Source organism: Actinia tenebrosa, unplaced genomic scaffold (assembly GCF_029948245.1).
Source record: "Actinia tenebrosa isolate PJP-AT-01 unplaced genomic scaffold, QUT_ActTen_1.0 PGA_scaffold11__36_contigs__length_13525064, whole genome shotgun sequence".
NCBI lineage: Eukaryota > Metazoa > Cnidaria > Anthozoa > Actiniaria > Actiniidae > Actinia > Actinia tenebrosa.
Genome location: NW_028292571.1, coordinates 4,125,853 through 4,151,175, shown reverse-complemented (window position 1 = coordinate 4,151,175; position 25,323 = coordinate 4,125,853). Strand labels below are relative to the sequence as shown.

Here is a 25,323-nt window from a genome sequence, read left to right as displayed (position 1 = left end):
TCCCATCTACACATGCGCAATGCCTAATTCCATCTACACAAAATTGATTTTTTAAACGATTCTTTATTATATTCTTTTTTTTACATTGAAGAAATTGCGCTTTACAGCCATTTTCAACTACTCGTGTAGCTCTAGCGATTGTTTCTGTTGCGACGAAAAAACTTTTCGCGGACGTCAATCAAGGCGTTTCCATGCCATTCCATAGACACGTGCCCTTATATAGCTTTGTATTTCCCGACAATGTTATGGAAAAGCCTTGTGATTGACTTCCACCAAATCACTAGAGGGCATGGAAACATAGGAGGCATAGGAATGAAAATAGCTTACGTCACAGCACCTATAGAATTATAAAGCTTTTCTATCTGTCATTTTTAGCGATATGTAAACTGTTCTTTTAGGAACTCCATACAGTTAAGATTTGTATATTAATTTAAAAACAAAAAATACAGGCTTAATTAGGCTGTTCTATTTTTTGAAGGCTCATTCAAGCCCCAGAGAACATTCAGGAAATAAAAACCTGAAATAGTGTTGACGGTTTGATCTCACTGAAATGGAGAAATACCAAAGCTCAAACACACGCCACTGATAATAAAGCAGTAAAAGGCGTATCTTAATGAGTCAAAATATTGTGTTTATATAAAGTCACGTCATTTAAAATGATCTGTTCTTTCGTGTGGGATGTAACCTAGTTGGAATTTCCTCTTGTCTCTTCCTTCTCTTTAATAGTACTTCCTTTCTTTCTTCTTTCTCCACGATATACTTAAAAAGTAATACTTCATTTAATGGTTAATAGATATTTTACAATCATCATAAAAGAAATACGAAAAGAAAAGTAAAGGATTAAAAACATAAAAAAGGAGAGCAAAAAAAAAAAGAAAAAAAAAAAAGATGAAAATAAAAAGACAGAAAAGAATAAAAAAGAGACAGTGAGAGAAAAAGATAAAAAAGAAGAAAAGAAAAATTCACGTAAGATATACCGGGCTCAACGATCGATTGACTCACTCGACATCCCATCTACGACGCATTGACCAACTGAGCCAAGTTTAATACTTTCTAAGAATTTTAAGTTATAATTAAAAGGGGATATAATTTTCTCAATCTTTGAAATTAATTTAAAACAATTACAATACAATTTTTTAATCTAAATTCAAGTGCATTGTTTGTTTGTAATAAACACTTCTTTGTGTTGTCAGCGGTGTTTGTTCAGCGGTCGTAACATCGAATGGCTTTCTCACACGACAAAAACCGAACAGGATTCTGAATCATGACAGAAGTCACGTTTAACAATAGGATAATTAAAAAAAAGCCTTAAAGAAAACAACAACCTATAAACAATCTTACAATTAATCTTCGAAAGAGCATAATTCTTTTACTTTATTTCTTTCTTTAAATATTTAAAAATGAAGATATCTTTTATCGTCTTGTTTTTCATCGTCGTTTGTAGAGGTTCAGAGTTGGAAATTTCAGATAATGATTATGAGTTAATTGATGGAATAATGGTACCAAAGAAAACTAGAATAACAGAAGAACGACGAACACAAGACGGAAAAGATAAAGATGACGAGGAAGTTTATTACAAAGACGATGATGTTACAGAAGACGACGCACCAGAAGAGGAAAACGAGATGACTACACACTTACCGACTAAATGTCACGGTATCGTATAAATGGTTTTTTTTACAAAATGAAAAAAATTTATCCTATCTATCTATGGGACAAAAATTCCATTCGTTTTCTGCTCATTGAAATTCAGGAAATATATATTAATTTACTTTCCTTTGCAGCTGATTATACACCGTTATTCTATTGTTCAGCTACAAGATAGATCATGTGCACTTCTTCAAAACTTACCTTGCAATTAAAAGTAACACTTGTTTAATGACATTTATGGTGTTAGCATGTTTAAGAGTGCAGAAAATAAACCATTTTTAAAACCAGCAAAACCTTAAAGGCGCAATGACACGAAGCAATTTTCTTCAACGGCGTTGCTAGCGCAAGTTGCATGGAACATTGCAGCGTGTAACCTACAGCGCAATTTGAAAAATGTTGCGAGACAAGTTGCAGCAATCGTTGCCAAAATTAAATTCGTTTCTACTTTTGGCAACGATTGAGTCACCGTTGCACCGTGGTGTAAACACTCTTGCAACTTGTGTCTCCAAGCTGTTGCTAGACGAAATGCAAAGAAAAAAAATTGCTTCGTGTAATCGCGTGTTAACTCTCAATAGAACAGTAATAATATAACGATATTTATTAATGTTGATTTAATATTTCTTCACGTGTTTTCTGTCTGTATTCTAGTTTGTAGGTTACTTGTCGTAGAGCTAGAAGAAAGACTGTCCAAGCTTGGAAGAATACGACAAGAACGACCAAACAGAGCTCCTATATACTACAAAGAGTAAGGGATCATATAAAGTCATAGCAACTAGTATGGGGAGGGAGGGGGTGAAAAATATTACTCTTAAATTACTTCTAGCTTGTGATTGGATGGCGTAGATTTTCTCGTCATTTGATTGGCTCATAGGGGAAAGCCATTTGGTAGTTATATGGTAGTAATTACCTTACTAAAACTTGCTGTAGGAGAGGTTGAACACAACCCCAAATGGTGTAGTGCTTTCTACGTCCCCACCCCGGGAAAATTATTGACCAGTTATTTGTAGTGGTGGATATTGACTCTCGTACTTAAAAGATAATCTTGGATGCAAGGCTAACATGAAAATACATTTAAAAAATCACACCTTTTTTCGATGAAACTAAGGAATTTCATTTTTCTGTCAGTTAGTCTTGCATCCAAGATGATTTGAAAGGGTTTATACTCCTAAATCAATAGGGCCCTAGGATTGAGATTAAATTTTTCAAATGTTTTTGATTTTATACTGGAAAACTTGAGTTGGTGTACTGGGAATAGGACACGGAAATGGGATACTAGCTGTCATAATAAACTGGGTATGAGGATTTCACTGAAGAAAATCTGACATTGTTGGCATCGTTAATTGATGGTACCTAAATTTGTATAGGGAAAAAGTCATTCTCAACGCGATACAAGACCTGTGTGAAAAAATGAAGAGTTACAACATTAGAAGATCACAACCATTTCGATACAAGAAAGGAGGTACGTCATTTCCTAGGCAGACATTTTTAGCTTCGTCACACAACATTTCCCTACCCATATACTATATGTACTGAAGAAATAGAAAACGCGCGCGCGTGCTGTCTGCAGTTATGAAGCACTCGGGGTTGGCAAAATACGAGAGGAGTGTTAGGAGAAGCACGACGCGTAGCACAAATAAAAAATAAAATACAAATTACATGGATTACGAAACTGAAAGTCCGCAAGCGTGCTGTGTGCTCTCATAAGGCACGCGCTCCCAACAAATCAGAACGCTAGATTTAGAGTAGTTATTTTATAATGACCTATCTATGCATCTGAATGAATGAACACTACACTTCCACCTTTAGATGTACTAACCTATCTATACATCTGAATGAATGAACACTACACTTCCACCTTTAGATGTACTAACCTATCTATACATCTGAATGAATAAACGCTACACTTCCACCTTTAGATGTACTAACCTATCTATACATCTGAATGAATGAACACTACACTTCCACCTTTAGATGTACTAACCTATCTATACATCTGAATGAATAAACACTACACTTCCACCTTTAGATGTACTAACCTATCTATACATCTGAATGAATTAACAGTGAAGAGCTACTCCAGGCTGCAGGTGGAAGACGCCATGAAAGATTCCAAAGTGAAACACTTTTTGTTCTTTACTCCTGAACAAGACATTGATGACCCAACAGGAGAAATACAAAGACTACAAAACCAGGTAAGAAGAAGACATACTATTGGTCAATTTGAGCCGGTTATATTAACATGCCCAATCACATAGCGGCATGAGATTTGCTTGTATTTGGAAAACTCCTGGAACTCGTAGTTTTACCACTTCCCCTCACATCCCCCACAGTTAAAAATGATATCTGCATATTTTTTCGTAACCAAGTTCCTCTCACTGATGTTGTTTTCAGTGTCACGATCTTCTGGTGGATCACCAACATGATCTCATCCATTGGTTCCACAAGGCTCAATCACGTGACCTAACCACGTGGTTCTGTCGCAATAGGGTGCTTGTTAATGAGAATCAAGGTGCGTGGTCCTAAATTTGCCACAAGTCGACCACTATAGCGTCTTTTCGAAATAGAGTACAAGGATTATTTTTGTGAGAAACAAAATCGTGGTCGACTTGTTTCCCTGCAGGAAGTTCAGTTGTTATAATACATGTATAGCGCGAAGCAGAAATAGAAAGTCCTCAGTCCCACGACTACTGCCTAATCAAAGCACACCCTACATTGGTTACAAACTGGTTATATATACAATGGTCTTGACGGGCATATCAAGGGATATCCCACGAGGCACTTTTATTTTCTAGTATTTTATCCCACACCAATAAGAATACAACTAGGCCGCAATACCTGATGTGAAGGAACAGTGAAATACCGCCAAATATACAATTGCTTTACTGCATTCTGATTGGCTATATTTTCAATGGTTTGGGATAAAAGTAATAAAATAACTATAGTAAATAATTATAAATTCTAGACCCTAACCTGTGTGCTAATGAACATTATCATAGATATTCTGTTTTTATATCTATCCTCCTAGATTGTCTCAATCAGGAAATACCCACCAAAAGAAAGAAAAAACAAGTGGCACAAAAAGAAAACAATGACAAAGAGAACAGCAGTGAAGTGGAGAAAACCAATAATGAGACAATCGAACACCAAGAACTTTAAACCAAGTTAAAACTAAACAGAAAACCGATCAGACCGAAATCAACAACGAGGCAACTACTGATAGATTACGGAAGATCATGGGTTCTAATCCCATCCGGGACTCCGATTTTTTGCCGAGTTTCCTTGTGGTTGATTTCTTTCTCATCGGGTTTCTATTTATATAGTATGATGTACTCTATAAATAGAATTAAACACGTTTATTATCTTATCGTTATGTTTTATTATAAAAGTAAAATTGAAAATCTATATTCCATTATTATTTCGTAATAAACATGACTAAAATAATTTAGAAAAAAAGACAGCGTGTTTGTCTGAATAATGCTTGTTCAGTGGACCTCTAGCTTGGGTGTAGTTTTCCCATTTCAGGTGTCATTCACTAGAGACTATAAGATTTTTTATTTGAGTTGTATCCATATCTGTGTGTTTTCCCATGCGTAAATTAAGCAAAGTCATTATACTCTAGGGAATGACACGTGGTATAAAATGTATTTTTACACACATTTTGAGAACTTATAGACCACTTTCAAAATTATCTTGAATGCAAGGCTAGCAAAAAATATAATGGCACAAATTGCAACAACAAAAAGTGTGTTTTTCAAGTTTTTTCTTTTACCCTCGAATCCAAGACAACTTCGTGTCATGACGTACCTTCAGTTTGACGCGTCTGCACACGAACTTGTAAACAGCATTAAAAAGGCATCAAATACAACAATGTTTTAGAGTCAGTAGACTTCGTAATGCAGTGCATCTTGGGAAGGTTATGACGTCATTATGTCGAAACCCAGAAGCTCAGGGCCCGATATACCCTCTTCAAGATATAAAAATATTGATCAATTGACTATGAAAAATTTACAAATGATTGATTCTAAGTATATATAGATTCTATTCTCCATCCATATATGCGGGATTATTGTATTGTCCATGATTGGTCAGTGCAGAGAACAAGCAACGCCTGGCTAATAACTCTTGTCTGGTGCCTTGTTCAAGTACGCGCCCGCGGTACACCAAAGCGATCTTGTCAGCAGAGTCAACCGTCTCCCGTTGCCTGGCAACGATTAGTCGCGTCCGACCACGTGATAAATTTTGAATAGCCTCGTCTAATTCCTAAAAAAGTATAACATGTTTTACTTGGTAATATGGGTAGAACAAACGTCTTTCTCCCTCTCTAGACTTCCAAGACTGGTGATCAACTCCTGCTCGGAATTGTGGGTCTAAACTTTGAAATCCGAGTTAGCACAGACCAGAAAGGAAGAGAAGGAGCAGACCTGATTCATTTAGGCGTCCCAATTCTATATTTCGGATATCGTGATGGCATTTTCCCGAGAATAAGATTGGTTTTTCAATCATTCCCAGGGGAGTAAAATAACGAAAGACACAGCGGCCATATTGGATGATAAGGAACAAAAGAATTGATTGACAATTCTTTTGTTAAATTTAACCATGATGTCGGGTATGACGTCATGCGCAAACGAAGAATTTATGAAACGGATAGAGAAATGCCACCGAGGTAATCACGTGGTCTAAGATTGTTACACCCCAAATAAATAGGTCTATAAAAATCTAACGGTTATAAGGATCTACTTACGGGATCAGATGTCTCTCGTTCATCGATGATCAGTACTGACGGGTTCCTAACTATTGCTCTGGCAACAGCGATTCGCATTCGTTCGCTACATGTCAGTTCTATACCATGCTCCCCTGGTATCGTATTGTATCCCTTGAGGTAAAGAGAAAGTATTAATAAATACTCAATTAAGAGTTAAATGATAAAGTGGCGGTAGGTGGGGGAGGGGGGGGGGGGGAAGGAGGGTGGTATGCCCGCTTTAGTTTCTCCTTCACAGATATCTCTATGTTAAGGCATAAGGGAATGAGAGGAAGGGGGCGATGAGAGAGAAAGGGGGCGATGAGAGAGAAAGGGGGCGATGAGAGAGAAAGGGGGCGATGGGAGAGAAAGGGGCCACGAGAGAGAAAGGGGGCGATGGGAGAGAAAAGAAGACGATGGGGCGAGGGCAAGAAGGACAAAAAGGTTTAATTTTGCCTTCACCCACAACTAGTTCTTGTTTTGCTTCAAGCAAAGTTATAAAATGTCACACCGGTCTAATTCAGTGTGATGTTAGCTCTCCCTTGAAAATGTCACACAGGATATAATACAAGATGAATGAGTACCTCTGGTAATCTCATGATGAAGTAGTGAGCATTAGCAGAATAAGCAGCGTCCTCGATATCCTGGTACGGTACATCTCGTGTGTTGTCTCCGTACACGATGTTCTTCCCTATCGTGTGGTGTGGTAGATAAGTACTGGGAGAAACCACAGCCATTTGCTTTCGAAGCCAGCGAAGATCAAGTGACCTTAGATCTCGTCCGTCTAGAAACTGAAAAAATCCCAAGAGAATACCCCTCAAGACTGGTTGTAATAGACCCCTTGCATGTGACATCAAAGGAGCTCAATTTGAAGGAAAAAAACAAAAGAATTTCAATCGCCTGAGAATTGGAAACCTATTGTTTTGCCCTTCAAATTGTGTTGCATTCCATGCTGCAAGGTGTCTATATCAAATTCAAATATATTCTTCTATTGTCAGGCACAAAGGGTCCAGTACGAGGCTACATGCTAAATTAAATTTCTTCTCTCCTTTCACGATATACTGATCATTATAGCCTCACATTAAAACCTTTGTGCGTGACGCTCGGTAGGCTCTAGTCCAATAGACCCCTTGCATGTGACGTCAAAGCAGCTCAATTTGAAGGACAAAACAAAAGAATTTCAATCTCATGAGTATTGGAAACCTATTGTTTTGCCCTCCAAATTGAGCTGCATTCCGACGTGCTCCAAGGGGTCTACTATTTTACTGCAAGTAGTCTAGAGTCCTAGTTTGGGCATAATTTCCCCCCATTTGAGACCATTGGTCATTCTTTCAAGAATAAGATTATTCGTATGAGTTGTATCCATATTCAAAAAAAACAAAGAAATACATATGTTATATGTAGTGAATACTGAATATATAGACTTACCACTCTCCCACACGACGGGTCGTAGTATCTTTCTAGCAGTATTTCAAGGGGATTTCTTGTTTCATTGTCCATCAGGACCATCGCTAATGTCTGACCTTGGTTCACAGAAAGGTCAAGGTCATTCAGAAGCAGGTTCCCCTTTCGCAAGGGATCGGGAAGTTCTGCGTGGCGAAACTCGATCTCTCCTGACGCTTTGCCCTGAGAGCCAAAACAAGCCAGGATTAATGTTAGGCAGAACAAGACATCGCAGGGCAGGGCAGGGCAGGGCAGGGCAGGGCAGGGCAGGGCGAATATTTAAGAAAGGCAACGCAAGGTAGTAAATGGTATTCTAATGAAAGCTTGTTTAACCTTAGCTAGGTCAAAGCCACGCCAGGTTAGACACAAGCAGCCAGGGCAAGGTAGATCAAACCAGAGCACCGCGGACAACACACTCACCATATCCATATCTTTATCACTCATGACTTGGATTTGCTCGTCTGTTTTTGATCCCGTGTCAAACACACGATTGGCTGATTCCTTGGAGCTGCTAGACGCATGCGCAGGAGCCTGGCTACTTGAGTTTGCAAACGAGCCAAACAACACGGACATCAATACGCTAAAACGAGAAGCTAGATGGTTAACTATTGATAAGCTTTGGTTATATTATTTACTCTTCGATGCTGGACTCAGTATCACATGTGAGTAGAGCTTGTTCAGTCTCACCCTTGATTTAAGAGGTTTCTCCAAGATTCACGCTAAATTCAAATACGATCTGTGAGTTAGCCGTGTCCTGACTTTGATCAGCCCAGAAGGTGTTTCAGGGTACCATATAATTCAAGCTTTTCTATATCTTGGGGATAAAGTAGAAAAACCTTTAAAAGTTATATACACCGAATCGAAAAATGGTGACCAATATGAATAACTGTTGTTCTGGACTGACAAGCCTCGTGTTCACGTGGAAAAAGAAAAGAGTTTTTTGAGAGGCTAGTCAGTCCAGAACAACAGTTATTCATATTGGTCACCATATTTTGATTCGGTGTATAGAAGAATTCTAAGAGAAAATTGATTGCGATTACTAAAAAGAGACTCACCATAGAACCTCAACTGCTGCCATTTCTCGTTCAGAGATCAAGAAGCATCCATAGCGAAGAGCAATAGCATAAATAACAAACACCATGGCTTGTCCGACAGCAAATGCTAAACCACTGCTAACGATCTTCTTGATAGCGTGCCTGAATAAACAGAGATGATTAAAGGCGCGATTAAGGCCGGTTTAGACGGCACGATTTTCGCCTACAACTATCGTATACAACGCGCTCGCGCCATCCTACAGCTCGAGTCGTAGCGTGTAAATCAAGCCTACAAACTCGCCTACGACAGACGCGAGCGTGTTGTATACGATAGTTGTAGGCGAAAATCGTACCGTCTAAACCGGGCTTTACACTGAGCAATTTTCTTTGCAACTTGTCTGTAAACGGCGTTGCGACACAAGTTGCATGGATTATTGCAGCGTGTAACCAACAGCGCAATTTGAAAAAATGTTGCGAGACAAGTTGCGGCAATTGTTACAAAAAGTAGAATTCCTTTATACTTGTGGCAATGATTGCATCTCTGTTGCACCGTGTAAACACCCTTGCAGCTTGTGTCGCAACGCTGCGTCTGAAGAAAAAGCGGGAAGATTGGTTTTCGCGCGCAAACATCGTCATCGTCGCACCAAGAGACCATGAACGACCTTTTTGAGAATAGGCAATGTGCATTAAAGCGTACAAAGCACTCTGGGAAACCGAGTACTGCAAAAATGGAAAAGGAAATCAAAGGAACTATCACAAAAAACAATACTCTATTATTTTTGTTTGTTTTAATATTTCCATTTCCATTTCCATAGAAAATGTCGAAGGAAAAATTATCAGATAGATCTTCAGAGGAGCGAAAAAGGCGTTACTATTCGGTTTCCCGTCATGCTTTGAGCTAGAGTGTACATTTTCATCGCTTGGACCTATCATAACGCGTCAGATCACCGCTCGTCAAATCGAAATGCTCGGACATGGCACCATCACGGTCAAGGCACTTCGGGTCGTACCTTGAGCTTTTTCCAGTCATACGAAAACGTGTTTTTTTGTGTGCTTGATAGTCATTAAAGATATGATTTATGTTTTTTTCAAGCGAATTTTTCTCGTAAACAAGCCGAGATTTCCCCCCTATCATTGTTGCTTACTTGTATTGATCCATTGCGCCATCTTTAAACTTTTTAGCAAATTTTCCCTCCATGCCAAGAGAACTAATGGCTGCCATCTTCTTGAATCCTGTCTTCATGATCTTTTCATGGAAAGTAAGAAAAGAAAACCAGACAAAATAAATTTAAGTGTAGCAAAAAAGGAGAAAATTTCTTCTTTCCCGTCGTCATCGTTGATCACGTGCCTTTCTCGTGATCGTAAACTTTGATCTTCGACACTGAAGTTGAAGATTATGCTACTCAGCTAGTGCTTTGAAATAAAGAAAATCTTAAAAATGAAATATCTGTAAATAACGAAAGCAAAGAAAAGAAAGTAAGGAAAGTACTTCACACGGGTATCATGTAGAGAGAACTAGCTAAAAAATAGTGTGAGCTACGTCGGTGTTTTTAATGAAACAGTAATGATAAAAGGGTAAATTTTACACCGTGAAAAGATGAAAAAACTTACTATTGATGGTTTTCAGTCATTCCCAAGAAAATTAAATGACAAAAGACACGGCGGCCATGTTTGAGGAAATAACAAAAGAATTCATTGACAATTCTTTTGTTAAGTTCCTCCAGCATGGCCGCCGTGAAAACCATCAATAAAGGTATAAAGGTATAAAGTGCTAGCTTGAAGGTGCGCCCTTTTCCCCCTCAGACTATCAGTGCTCCTTACCACACGCTAACCACCTGGGCTACGCCTGCTCCTGTTAAATAAAATGAAAGAATAGGAAAAGAAGCCAGGACTTTTATCCCACTTACATCCATTTCCTTTGGTTTCACACTTTCGTCTGTCTGTTTTTGTTGGATTCGATGAGACAAGGCGATGATTGGATACCCAGCCAGGGCGACTAACGTCATCTTCCATCCCGTGGAGAACGCCACGTAGAATGTTAAGACTGAGGATATGAAGGCCTGGACCTCTGGACCTATGTATTTACCTATAGACTGTGAAAAAATGGAGTAATGGGAATGAATGAATGAAAGGTGATGAAAAAATGAATATATGGATGGATGAATGAATAAATGGGTGGACTGGCAAAGTTTTCTTTCCCGTTTCTCAGCAAGTCCGTCTGAAAAATCCTTTTCATTTCCATTTACGTCAACGTGGCATTGTTATAATTTTCGTACATTGGGTTGCCTGTGTTATATTTACCTTCTGAATCGCCGCATCGACGTCACGTTGCATATTTTCCACGGCTTCACGCGCTTGTTTCTCAGGGTCTACCGCTGGCTACAATGAACGAAAAATCAATAAGTACTACTTTAAAGCCTAAGGTCATAACACGTGGATTGAAATGGAAAAGCAGCCGTAAATAAGGAAGGAGAGGTAGGGATAGGACAGGAACTAAGGGTTCTTACCAGAAGATTATCGCCTGGTATCTTAGACATATCTGCCATGTTCTGTACATCATTTGGATTAGGAACACCAGCTGACTGAGTCAGTGAAGACGGGTCAGTGGGGTCTTTAGACAAACCAGTTTTTCCTGTTGATATTTGATAACCACCTTTTCCAGAAGCTCCTGATCCCTTTGGAAAACCTGTTTTTCCTGTTTTTAAGGGTAGACCTGTCAAACCGGTTTTTGTTGCTGTGTCTTTTGCGGATGTCATACCACTCGAGTCATCTAAAAATTCTGGATTTTCAACCACTTCCCCAACATCATCCGGGTCATTTTCTAATGGTGCACTGTCTAAATCGGGGATAACGTCTGCCTCCCCCGGAATATCATCCTCCGTGACATCATATGGTTCTTCCTCAGGGGGAGTTCCGGGGGGAGTAGCTTTACAATCTGATCTAAAGGGAGGTGGGACAACTTCAGTGTGATGGTCAAAACCTTTCAACTCTAAATCATCTGTTGGCATGGCATCGTCCAAAGGAGAAGAACCTTACGAAGGAAGAGAATGAGACCTACGTTAAAAAAGCTTTGGGGAGAAATAGGAAGGATGGAGACCATAACATTTACTTGCTGAAAGTTACTGCTGACATATTTGACAAGAGTCGCATTTACACAGGATCGGTTAGCCTTGATTTATAGTAAATTATTCACAGATGCCAAGGAAAGCTATACTGACTTTGAAGAATTGGAAACGCGTAAAGTTTCTTTGTACCGGGGCTGACCCTCATTATATAGATGCGTTCTTTATGAAGGAATACAGCAGTGGTCAAACATTGAAGCTAAAATATTACCAATATATACTAATGATTAATTTGTGGCCAAATTGAAGAGGGAACATAAAAATGAGCTATCTCAAAAAAGGTTGGTGTTGGTATTGTTGCATGTTGCTTTTCAAGATTGAAGTATATTGTGACCTTTCGCGGACTGGATTCACATCGCCCATAGCGCACTTCAGGCATCGTATGCAACATGGAACTAAAGCCTTAACAAACCTTTTTTGAAATAGCTGCATATATTTTACTCAATCATTTTCATGTTAATCTACCAGGAAATGAAGGGATTTGAGGTACTGTTGGTGGGACTTGAGGGACGGAATTCTGCAACAATGATAACAAAGAACATATTAGGAAGGAGGGAAGGAAGGAAGGAAGGAAGGAAGGAAGGAAGGAAGGAAGGAAGAAAGGAAGGAAGGAAGGAAGGAAGGAGGGAAGGAAGGAAGGAAGGAAGGAGGGAAGGAAGGAAGGAGGGAAGAAAGGAGGGAAGGAAGCAAGGAAGGAGGGAAGGAAGGAATGAGGGAAGGAAGGAAGGAAGGAAGGAAGGAGGGAAGAAAGGAAGGAAGGAAGCAAGGAAAAAAGGAAGGAAGGAGGGAAGGAAGGAAGGAAGGAAGGAATGAGGGAAGAAAGGAAGCTCAGCATCATTAAAGTGCACATGAACCCTTCGACAATACTTTCAGTACTGATTCTACATAAAGTAAATAGTTGAATGGTAAAATATTTCTTGATTTGAGTGATGCGTTTCTAAGTTATGAAGGTTTATACTTCCAATATGCTAATGAGTGTGACGTCTATTAAGGCTTAATCAAATATACAAAATCGAACTGGTTCATAGATACAGTATTTAAGAAGCATCATTATTTTACTCATGGTTTACATGAAAGCTATTTACAATTTTTATTTTCAAAATGGCCAGCATTTAGTATTATTAGTTACAACAAAAACACTCAAATACCTTACCTGACGTCATCATCATTAACATATTGGAAGTATAAACCTTAATAACTTAAAGACGCATCGCTCAAATCAAGAAATATTTTACCAATCAACTATTTACTTTATGCAGAACCAGTACTGAATGTATTGTCAAAGGGTTCATTTGCACTTTAAGGCATGGCTCTCAGATGAAAAACTGATTAGCTATATCATAGCCAGTTTTCTACGAATCTTCCCCAAACTTGGCAAGTTAATGTCTTTTGTGAAAAGAAGGAACCTTAGAGCCTTGGTTACCATGGAAACTAAGTCACGTGACCACAAGGCCGCCATCTTGGATTTTTAAATAAGCCGTTTGTAAACGTACCGAAACATCTTTAAAAGTCATGATAATGCAGATTACTATTCATATTTACAATGCCTATATGGATGTAATTGGATATCTTGGAAATTATTTTAAGTTTAATTTTTAGAATATTTTCTATTTTTTCCAAAAAACTAAAAATATTCTAAGAATTAAACTTAATATAATTTCCAAGATATCCAATTAGATCCATATAGGTATTGCAAATATCAAAAGGAATATGGATTTTCAGGACTTTTGAAGTAGTTTCAATACGACTACAAACGATTTTTTTAAAAAATCCAAGATGGCGGCCTTGTGGTCACGTGACCTGGTTTCCATGGTAACAGATATGCGGTAATTGCTTGCCTTGAAGAATTACTACTACGAGCCAAATTTGGGAAAGATTCATAGTAAACTGTCAAAGATATGAATAAATAACTGATTTTCCATCACTTCCTCAAAAGAGCCATGCCTCAATGGTGCTGAGAGGAAGGAAGAAAGGAAGGAAGGAAGCAAGGAAAAAAGGAAGGAAGGAGAGAAGGAAGGAAGGAAGGAAGGAGGGAAGGAAGGAAGGAAGGAAGGAAGGAATGAGGGAAGGAAGAAAGGAAGGAAGGAAGCAAGGAAAAAAGGAAGCAAGGAAGCAAGGAAAAAAGGAAGGAAGGAGGGAAGAAGGGAGGGAATAAAAGTGTGGTGTCATTATTTTCAAGCCTGCAACAAGTGGTATGCTAATCAAACATGATAATCAACGCGTTGAGTCAACATCAGAGATTTGATTCACACCGTTAAGAACGCACTCTTTGAACAAGAATATCCAAACTCACTTACCTTTTTCAATGTTTGCTCGTAGATAACTTTTTGAAGTCGAATTTTCAACTTTTCGTTTACTAAAGTTGACATATATTTCTGTAATTATCAGTTTAAAACATCAGTTTAAGGTTCGGCAGCAACTGGAATATGAAAATTAGGATGAATTAAGGAAGAAAAAATATCGTACCTCAACTGTTCCTCCAAAGGCAACAACAGCACCAAGAACCACAAACATGCTTGCGTAGAAAGGACCTTCTTTTGTCACTCTCTCTGTATCGTTAAGAAACTATGCAAAACCAATGAATCATTATGGCATTATATTTACGACACGTCCCTTAGTATAGAGTATTTTCGCTCACGTGACATGACAGCCATGATGGTATACCAAACCATAAAAACTTGTGCAGAGTTTTTCATAAAAAGTTGGCAACCAACATGGCCGCTGTAACGTTACGTAAAAACACTCCGTATGACGATATTTAGTGATGGATAAAATTGGTATAGTTACCTTTTGTATTTTATTGAAGAGCATAGCAAGACCCGGTGCTATCATGCCACTGAGGCCTGCACCAAGTGCTGCTGCTAACAGCAAAGGAGCATCCATTAACTGCATCTTGATCATCTTGTACTGTGCTTCACTCTCCTGAATCTAATATACAAAAACATACATTTACACAGAATACATTGGGATTAATCAGAGAATAGACCCCTTGCAGCACGTCAGAATACACCTCAGTTTGGAGGACATAAAAAAGGTTTCCAATTCTCAGGAGATTGAAATTCTTTTGTTTTGTCCTGCAAACTGAGCTCCTTTGACGTCACATGCAAGGGGTTGATAGACCTTATTCGTTGTGGTGCAATGTTTCCCCATTACAGATCACGTGTCATTCCCAAGAGTACGATCTCTTTGTTTAACGGTTGCGCATGAGAAGAAACATGAATATGTATACAACACAAACAAAAAATCTTATTCTCAATGTAATGACACGTGGTCTGGAATTGGAAAACATTGCACTACAACGAATTACGTCTATTCCTGAACGGATTCCATGTCCTGGAATAAAGGTTTTATCTCTTACCTTTTCTTGAACCAGTTCTCTTATTTCTTCTTTTTTGTCTTCAAATTTGTCACGCATTTCCTCCTTTTTGTTTTCAATAGCATCTTTTATTTCATCTCGTTTTTCTCTGATTCTGTTACAAATCCCTGTCCCCTGGGAGGATCCCTGCTTCCTGTATGACTTGTAATAATCATAGGCATCTTCTGTATAGCTATCTGACAGTGAATCCAATGAATGGGACGTTTTGAGTCCTAACATGGAAATGGAAATATCACTTTCATCTTTGTTACTACGCAACCAACACAGCCTAAGATGTGAGGGTCTTTAGCTCCCGTCAATCAAAGTATCAATACTCAGACCATTGTAAATCAGATAAAAGCTAGTTTTCTGGGTTGCATAATTATGAAAATGGATATAAACAAGGGAGCATAAACGAGAGGGAAACTTCTTAATAACGCGCGCTCCATGTAAATTCCCGGTTGATAAAAACAAAACGGAAAGAGCGCACGCAAGTTGATGACGCACGGGAGTAGGGTAAGGCAAAATTTAAACTGAATCTAGTTACTAAAAATAGCACAACCGGGAATTTATATGGGGCGCACGTTATTAAGAAGTTTCCCTCTCTTATTTTTGCTCTCATGATGTAAACACGCCCAAAAAGTGATTTAAAAATGAGGTCACTGCAAAACTGGGGTGTCATAAAGCCTACAAATATTGACCAGCGAAAAATAATAACATGCCCACCATAGGAATAAAAATATAAAACTTATTAATTATGACGTCACTTTTATCAAGCGCGTATACTAGCAACGTTATTTTTTTTATTTGGTGAGCTGGAAATCTGTAAATGACACCTCCGTTTTGCATATTTTCTCGTTTCAACTTTGTCAGCTGGGGTATAACTACTTTAAAACGCATGCGCTATTTTGGCGCAGGGTGATCCTAACTTTATGTAACTGGCCTTTCAAGATGTTTTTTTCTTCGTAGGTTTACATAGGATTAATGAGGCACGGCTTAGCTTGCTTAGTGGCCCTCAGTATGTGTGGATGCCGAGGGGGACTGGAGAGGAGGGCCTTTTGAGGTATAAAAGACTCACCGGAAGTCTTCAGCAACCTGTCTTCTTGTGCAGCTCTTGATTCAAAATACTACAGACATCGATAACAATGGAAAAGGAATTTAAGTTTGAAAAAAAGAAAACCTTTTTGGTTGACATTTTCACTTGAAAAATTCACTAGTTTACACAATGTTTAAGGTTTATGTGTATCATATGTTAAACTACTTTACATGGAACTGACCTCTAGGCTTTACTTTGGGCGTAATGTTTTCCCATTTCAGACCACGTGTTATTTTCTTGAGATAATATTATTTGTTTGATTTGATCCATATTCATGTGTCTTTTCCTGCGCAACCGTTAAACAATGAAATGATACTCTAGGGAATGACACGTGGTCTGAAATAGAAAAATATTACACCCAAGGTAGGAAGGTCTCTATTTACAGCCTCCTTTATATTGTTTTTACAGAATCATAAAATTTTACAAATTATATTTAATACATTTTCATTGTATTTTTTCCAGTGCTTTTTTCATACTTTATTCCCATGCTATAAAATAAGACCAGTGTCGGGTTACCTGTACAGTGCTCAGATAGCGAAAAGCACGACCAGACTGCATCAGCTCATCAGCAGTACCCTGTTCGATTACACGTCCCTCGTGAAGAATGACGATGACGTCAGCTAGTCTAGCTACGCTCACGTGACTCGTGGATATCACTGTTGTCCGACCACGTCGCGCCTATGACAATTATTAAATCAATTATTATTACGTCTTTGCTTGGCGTTTCCCAATTCAAACGAGTCAATCCCTTGTGTATTATGGTTTTATCTAGTGATAATTTAGCTTGACAACATGTTAAGTTGTCCCACTGTAGATAAAATGCCATTCCCTCGAGTACTCTATCTTCATATACTGTTATCTAAGCTAGCGAACTCGTGAATTTACACATTGATATATCTCTTTTCCAGGGACCGTGGAGAACTTTGGGGCACTTTGTCCCTTTTCCCATACTAGTCTCATATTTTTCTAATGTTAGCCCCTTCTAAGCTTCGCCCCCCTCCCCTCCCCCCGCGGTGTCCACCTCATAGAGGCATCACTGTATAGAGGTACCATTTATATGAACTTATCCTTAACGCCCAAGAAGGCTATATTATTAGCACGATATACATTATTTCGTTTTATGGTAAACCTGATCAAGATAGAAGGTCAATGTGCGCAGTTCATCTGGGTCCATAAGTGAGATATCTTCTTCCCATATCAAGACTCTGGGATCCCGTATGAGTGCACGAGCTAGAGCCAGCAAATGAAGCTGGAATGGGGTCAGCGGTGAACCATTGTCACCAAGGATAGTTTCATAACCCTTATTTGAAAAAAACACACGAAATAGTTAATTCAAATCCAGAGAAATGAAATAAAGAAAAACATTTCACGTTAGCAGTGAAGTTTAGTGAATGTACGTAAGAGCGTTTTTGACCCTTTTTTACCCGATATTTTGTTTCGTAATTCTTACTGCATGAAATAGAATAAAAAAGATAGGAAAAAGAAAAAAAGGAAAGAAAAAAGAACGATAAAGTAAGACACAAAAAAAGAGAGAAAAAGAGAAAAAAACATAAACAATTGGAACAACTTCAACCCCCACAAAAACATTTACGGAACATACAAAAAGTTCAACATAGCTGTCATGACGTCATGGGATACCTGTGGTAAGCGATTGATAAACTCATGTGCCCCAGCAGCCTTTGCAGCACGTACTATCTCCTTGATGGTACATTGTTCGTCTTTGCCGTAGGATATGTTATCAGCGATGGTTGTATTGAAGAACTCAGGCTCTTTATGCACAACTCCTAATTGACGACGAAACCAACGTTTATCTAAGGTGCGCAAGTCATGGCCATCAAGTCTGATCTGAAACAGTGAAGTAGATATGCTTTTGTATTTTATTATTTGTATCATATTACCATTACCACAATAACTTGCATAAATTCTTTTCTTTCTTTAACTTACTATTTTCATGAAGCAATAAAAAATTGAAGAAAGAAAATTCATGATGCATCCAATAGTCACAGTTGCCTGCGCCATCTTGAAACGTAGTCGTGCCTTTGCATCGAAGCGAGACGAAAGGCGCGCTTGCAATGATAGAGACATGTGAATAATTGTCCAAGGTGTTAAAAAAGGTCACAACACAGATATCATCTATCATTCCAAGGTGACGTTCGTCTCGCTTCGATGCAAAGGCACGGCTACCTTTCAAGATGGCGAAGGCAACTGTGAGGGACTATCCTAGTAGTTGTAGTAAAACACCATCTCTTTTACTACGATGAAGAACTAATGTCACGAAACGTCAGTAGTAAAATTTTCCTTTTCATTCACTTGTTTCACCATGAAAATGGTCTATTACGGGCGGAAATCTTAGGATAGCGATACCTATACTAGTCGCCTTCGCAGCCGTCATCAGTTTCGATCTGGGACCTTATGACGGCTGCGGAGTAGACTATACCTATACCTATTGTTAATAGGTTAGCCGCTTTGAGAGTTAAAAGATAAGATCAACGAGTACCATCTGATTAAGTGTCAAACATATATCTGCATCAGCGGGATGGAAAGTGGAAATTGTCTATTTATCCTTTGTCTCACCTTGCCAGTCTCCGGATCATAGATTCCTTGTAATAGTTTAATGATTGTACCTCTACCACAACCCCTATCACCAAGGATAGCGACAGTCTGTCCTGGCTCAGCTGTGATGTTAACAGACTTAAGAATCTGGTGAAACGAATATTTCAATTTAGTTTCTTAAAGAGCATCTCCAATCCGTAAATTTCTTAGATTGAAAAATATGACAGATTAGCATGGATAAGTCTAAAATGTGAGGGAACTGATACTTTCCTTTCTGCGGTCCCTGTTCTTTATATTGGCTCAATATTAACATAAATCACATCCTTGGCTTATATTCACGGAGTTCCTGTGGAATTGGCGGGACATTTTCGCGCCATAATCTGCGCGCGCGCTCGCCTAGCTCAGGGACCTTTGCTATGTTACTGCTGATGTTACCTGGTACTCTGGTCTTGAAGGATAATGAAAATACACGTTGAACACATCAAGCTTCCCCATAACAGCTTCCAGCTGGCTGGCAGCCATGTCTACTGTGGCTTCAGTATCCTTGAATGGAAAAGAACAACGAAACAAACGAAAATGTAACTAGAAACTATTTGAACTATTAAAAATGTAAGTCATATATTCCAGCCTGCCAGCAGAATACCTTTGCTGAGAACCCAAGAATCGATTCCAATGATCCCTTAGACTCCCCAACGTCATCAATCTGTTCAGCAGAGCCAGCCATCTTCATCATACCTCCAATGATCGCCATAAAAATCTACAAAAAGCAACCGCGAGAAAATTTATGCTTTGCCTGTACTTGGTTACAACAGTAAGTGGCGTCATTTTACTACAACTACCAGAATGCTTTGCGAATTTTACTTCATTTTAAAATTTCTTGTAGTCAATCAGTTGAATGAATTAAATAATATCTTAACAAATGATAATTAATAAATAATCTTATTAACCAGTCCTCCAATGAAGGTCAAACATTGCCTCAATACTCAATCATCCATGTACATAACTACGTACATATCATGAAAACTTGCCACTCAGCTGGTAACAAACGCACGACAATGGCTGGAAATGACGTCTATTGATAGCAACCTATTTCTATTTATTCATAAGGATGGGAAGACAATGTGAGTTCATCTGGTCTTCCCTTGAAAGCTGAATAGAATCCACTTACCGTTAATAAAGCCCCTGGGGTAATTCCTCCACTGGGGAGCATGGTTGTACTATACCTGAGATGATTAAACATACAGTTATGCGATATACTCATTTCAATAAAGTTGGTCACCTGAAAAACTATAAAGCGGAGACCGGCAAGGATTATGGGTAGACATATCTTACATTTTTCAACCGCTTGATAACTATTGATAACTTGAGATCTATTACTAGTTACAGTTTCGCCTCTTGTAAGCATCCTCAAGCAGCATTTTAGTTGTATCAAAAACTTTGCTTGTTTGATATGAAAGTCTCAGCTCTACTGTAGGTTTTGCTGAAATAAGTCACACCTACTATTCGAATGTATAGTTTGGGTCTAATTTTTCGCCCATTTCAGACCACCTTGTATCTATGCTCATTTGTCTTCTCATTTGCAACCTTTAGGGAATGACACGTTGTCTGAAGTGGAAAAGCATTATATAATAAACCCAAGATGAAGAGGTCTATTGAGAAGATGAACTGAACGTCAAGCACTGCGTTCTTGCTTCAGTATGATGTGTTCATCGCGACTGACTAAAGTGTTGCTGTAGGTGCTTGTAGTGAAAGTAGACTAGCTGTTCTTACCAGAATCCTAGCCCAAGGAAACTGAACGCAACCAGTGTGTTGGTTCCTTTCTCGAATCCTTTCACTAGACTTTTGAGCTTGTTGAGTTTGCCACTTTGCTCCATTTCGGTGTCAAACCTTCAGGTGCGAATAAAACAAAGAAAGAAAGAGTGAATGAATGAATGAATGAATGAATGAATGGATGGATGGATGGATGGATGGATGGATGGATGAATGGATGGTTGGATGGATGGATGGATGGATGGATGGATGGATGGATGGATGGATGGATGAATGGATGAATGGATGGTTGGATGGATGGATGGATGGATGGATGGATGGATGGATGGATGGATGAGTGAACCAATCAACAGATGAAAGTATAGGTGAATGAATGAATGGAGGAGCGGATAGATGAGCGAAAGGTTGGATAGATGGATGAATGGAAGGGGTGGTTGTTGAATGAAGAAATGAAGGTCTACCGTTGCATTTAAATTCTTTTAACTCTATTTTCCCTTACTTGTCTTTTTCTACCATTTGTCCAGCGAACGCCACAACAGTCTTGAGAGACGACATCCCTTTTCCCGCCAAAACGCCTGCTTGATCTTGTAATGCTTTCTTTCTCTCCTGGACGTACTTCTCCACCTAAACAAAATAACGATTTAATATTCAAAGCACAAAAAATTTAATGCCTATACATGTAGAGACTGCTTTGCACCATCACGTGATGGCAACCATGACAGGAGCCAGGAACAATTGAATCTGGTCTAATCTGATTTACGTACATGAGAAAGAATTAAGTTTCCCAGGGGAAAAATACCCTATGTTGTGCCTCCTATCATGGCTGCCATCACATGATGAAGAAGACACAAATATAAATACAATTCAAACAAAGAATCTTATTCTCTAGGGGATGACACGAGGTCTGAGATGGAAAAACATTACACCACAACGAATAAGGTTGATACTAGTTCCTATTCTAAGTAACTGTTTACCTTGGCAACGAAGGCTTCCACAGCTCCCATAAAGGGCGCAGCCATTAGCATGACCAGGGTGAGTTTCCAGTTCTTTATCAAACTGATCACGAATCCAGACGCAACACTTGCCAGGTTTTGAATAAGGAACGCTATCTCTCCTCCTATACCACCACGAAGAGCTTCAATATCTTCCTTCTTTAGCTGTGGAATATCTCTGCAGAACAAACCAGATTAGTATAAGCACACCCATATTCTACAGTAACTAACTCTAGTCATTAAATCCTTCTAAAACATGTTTTTCCCCCTACATCCTAACCTAATCTAACAACGGACGGATCCAGGGAAGGTTGTTTAGGGGTATTTGTGACGTTTCCTTTCTCGTACCTTGACTTATTATCCCCCCACTTATCATTGCATCCCAACCTATTCGTAGAAGCCTTACCCCATTTATCCTTACCCACCATTCTCTACTTTCACATCCCCATAATGCCTTGCGTCTTTGGGGGGTAACCAATCAAAAAACTGTCCCAAATTGAAAGGTTTCTTAATTGAATTTATACTATACCTGCTTTTATCTGTACAATACTGATTATCAGTTTATTCCAAGTTATTTTTGCGTGTACAGATCATCAAGAGTTTTGGTCTTACAGAAAATGTATTGACTTACGAAATAATGTTTAAAATTTACCTTAAACGCCTTCAAGCTTCCATCTTTTTCTGTTTTATACTACTTCATTTCATTTTTGGATACCAAACAAGGTATTGTCAACATTGTCTGATCAGCCTTCAGCAAAATAAGTGGGTTTTTACCCTCTGGTTACCCCCCAAAGACGCAAAGCATTATGGGGATGTGAAAGTAGAGAATGACTATAGCCTCAAGATTTTGTTTCCAGTACCTCCAATTACCCTATCACAACCCAACCCTTTCTAGGTGCCTTACCCGATTTGTCCTTGTGTACCCACCATGACCTATGACCTTATTTCTCGTAACTAGACATATCACCTATACCACTTATCGCATCAAACACTTTCTAGGTGCCTTGTCGCATTTGTCCTCGTGTTTTCATCATGATCTATAACCCCATTTCTTGTATCTAGACATCTCAACTCTTTCTAGGTGCATTACCCCATTTGTCCTTATTGTGTACCTACCATGATCTATGACCTTATTTCTGGTACCTTGACCAATTATCCCATCACCTCCCACTTATCACATACCAACACTTTCTAGGTGCCTGGTCCGATCACAGGTAGCCCAAGCTTGGTTTCTGTGGTGTCCTGTTATAAGGAAATGTATGGAGATTCATCAAAAATTTCAATAAAATCATTGAAACGTGAAATAAAGCCTCGAAATTTTACCCGATCGTTGAGAAATAGCACTTCTTTCGCTCTGCGTGGTTATTGTTTGAATTTAGCCCGTTTTAAGATTTTTTTCCCCACCAGTAAGAAATAAGAGAAGGTTGGAAACTCGAGTCCCAAAAGCGAACCATCACGGGTCTTCTAAACCTCGTACGTCTTCGAATTTTCTTTCCAGCGCCAAATTTTAGTCATAACCCTTCTCTCACATCCTTATAGAACCGAGAAAGTCGCATTAGAGGTTAGTCTTCGCGTCTTTAAGCCATGAAATTTGCCTGTATTCACATACTATTTCGTTTGTTCTGACCCGTACTTGGAGCTCACTGTACACCAGTTCAACGGATTTCTTTCGGCAACCGACCCGAAGTCACGCCGGAAGAAATACTTTTGTATCTTAGGCCGTTAAAAAATACACTCACCATCATTTCGAAGAAAGATTATAAAGTTATAAATTATAAGTTAAATGCTTTTGTATCTTAGGCCGTTAAAAAATACAGTCACCATAATTTCGAAGAAAGACTATATCCAAATCCAACCCGCATTTACGATACGAAGACTTCCGGCGTGACCTCGGGTCGATTGCCGAAAGAAATCCGTTGAACTGGTGTACAGTGAGCTCCAAGTACGGGTCAGAACAAACGAAATAGTATGTGAATACAGGCAAATTTCATGGCTTAAAGACGCGAAGACTAACCTCTAATGCGACTTTCTCGGTTCTATAGGGATGTGAGAGAAGGGTCATGACTAAAATTTGGCGCTGGAAAGAATATTCGAAGACGTACGAGGTTTAGAAGACCCGTGATGGTTCGCTTTTGGGACTCGAGTTTCCAACCTTCTCTTATTTCTTACTGGTGGGGGAAAAAATCTTAAAACGGGCTAAATTCAAAAAATAACCACGCAGTTCAAACGAAGAGCTATTTCTCAATGATCGGGTAAAATTTCGAGGCTTTATTTCACGTTTCAATGATTTTATTGAAATTTTTGATGAATCTCCATACATTTCCTTATAACAGGACACCACAGAAACCAAGCTTGGGCTACCTGTGGTCCGATTATACACCAGTGACTCTTACCCTATATCTTCCATATTCGATGCACCCTCATGAATCTGTGTATCAAAAAACCCAGGATCTTTTCCAAGGATATCATCGCTGGCCACATTATTAAGTTCTCGAGCTCCACGTTCAGAAGCCACATTCCAGCAAACCATCTGTCCGTACGCACAAAACAGTGTGAACAACGCGGCATATAAGTAATAAATTGCATACTTTCTCATTCTTAGTTCCAGTTCTTCTTCATCTAAAACACAACTTTCGCTTCCATTTCGAAAAAGAATAGTCACGTTGCTCCTACCTATCATGAGGATATGAGTTACTTTTGCAATTACACGAGTTACGTTGACATTGACACCCGTGACATTTGGATGGGTCACATTGACTGCAGTGACATTGACTGCAGTGACATTGACTGCAGTGACATTGACTGCAGTGACATTGACTGCAGTGACATTGACTGCAGTGACATTGACTCCAGTGACATTTGGATGAGTTACATTAACACCCGTGACGTTTGGATGGGTAACATTGATACCAGTGACATTGACTGAGGTTACATTGACTCCAGTTACATTGACTCCAGTGACATTTGGATGGGTGACATTGACACCCGTGACATTTGGATGGGTCACATTGACTGCAGTGACATTGACTGCAGTGACATTGACTGCAGTGACATTGACTGCAGTGACATTGACTGCAGTGACATTGACTGCAGTGACATTGACTGCAGTGACATTGACTGCAGTGACATTGACTGCAGTGACATTGATTCCAGTGACATTTGGATGGGTTATATTGACTCCAGTGACATTTGGATGGGTAACATTGATACCAGTGACATTGACTGAGGTTACATTGACTCCAGTTACATTGACTCCAGTGACATTTGGATGGGTGACATTGACACCCGTGACATTTGGATGGGTTACATTGACACCCGTGACATTGACTCCAGTGACATTTGGATGGGTAACATTGAGACCCGTGACATTTGGATGAGTTACATTGACTCCAGTGACATTGACTCCAGTGACATTGACTCCAGTTTCATTTGGATGTGTTACATTAACACCCGTGACATTTGGATGGGTAATATTGACACCAGTGACATTTGGATGAGTTACATTAACACCCGTGACATTTGGATGGGTTACATTGACTCCAGTGACATTGACTGAGGTTACATTGACTC

General features: G+C 39.1%; 2 protein-coding genes across 2 annotated transcripts; one reads left to right on the top strand and one right to left on the bottom strand.

Annotated features, from left to right (window-relative positions):
• Positions 1–1,177: 1,177 nt before the first annotated feature.
• LOC116302932 (protein canopy 4) lies at positions 1,178–5,014 on the top strand. Its single transcript, XM_031712350.1, has 6 exons — positions 1,178–1,656; positions 2,299–2,395; positions 3,015–3,109; positions 3,715–3,842; positions 4,042–4,159; positions 4,676–5,014. The coding sequence occupies exons 1-6, from the start codon at positions 1,401–1,403 to the stop codon at positions 4,804–4,806; spliced, it is 825 nt and encodes a 274-aa protein (XP_031568210.1). The 5' UTR covers positions 1,178–1,400; the 3' UTR covers positions 4,807–5,014.
• On the bottom strand, positions 5,009–25,110 carry LOC116302962 (ATP-dependent translocase ABCB1). The gene is made up of 27 exons (XM_089027663.1): positions 24,147–25,110; positions 21,736–21,931; positions 21,261–21,385; positions 20,762–20,878; positions 20,160–20,214; positions 19,635–19,748; positions 19,427–19,534; positions 19,013–19,138; positions 18,077–18,283; positions 17,568–17,738; positions 16,955–17,116; positions 16,421–16,469; positions 15,346–15,575; positions 14,775–14,915; positions 14,454–14,552; positions 14,285–14,362; positions 12,453–12,504; positions 11,373–11,896; positions 11,167–11,244; positions 10,773–10,958; positions 10,011–10,111; positions 8,887–9,027; positions 8,252–8,411; positions 7,817–8,014; positions 6,973–7,179; positions 6,392–6,523; positions 5,009–5,910 (listed from the first exon to the last, which is right to left on the bottom strand). Exons 1-27 carry the CDS (start codon positions 24,431–24,433, stop codon positions 5,689–5,691), a joined length of 4,266 nt encoding a protein of 1,421 aa, XP_088883789.1. The 5' UTR covers positions 24,434–25,110; the 3' UTR covers positions 5,009–5,688.
• Between the last annotated feature and the right edge of the window lie 213 nt (positions 25,111–25,323).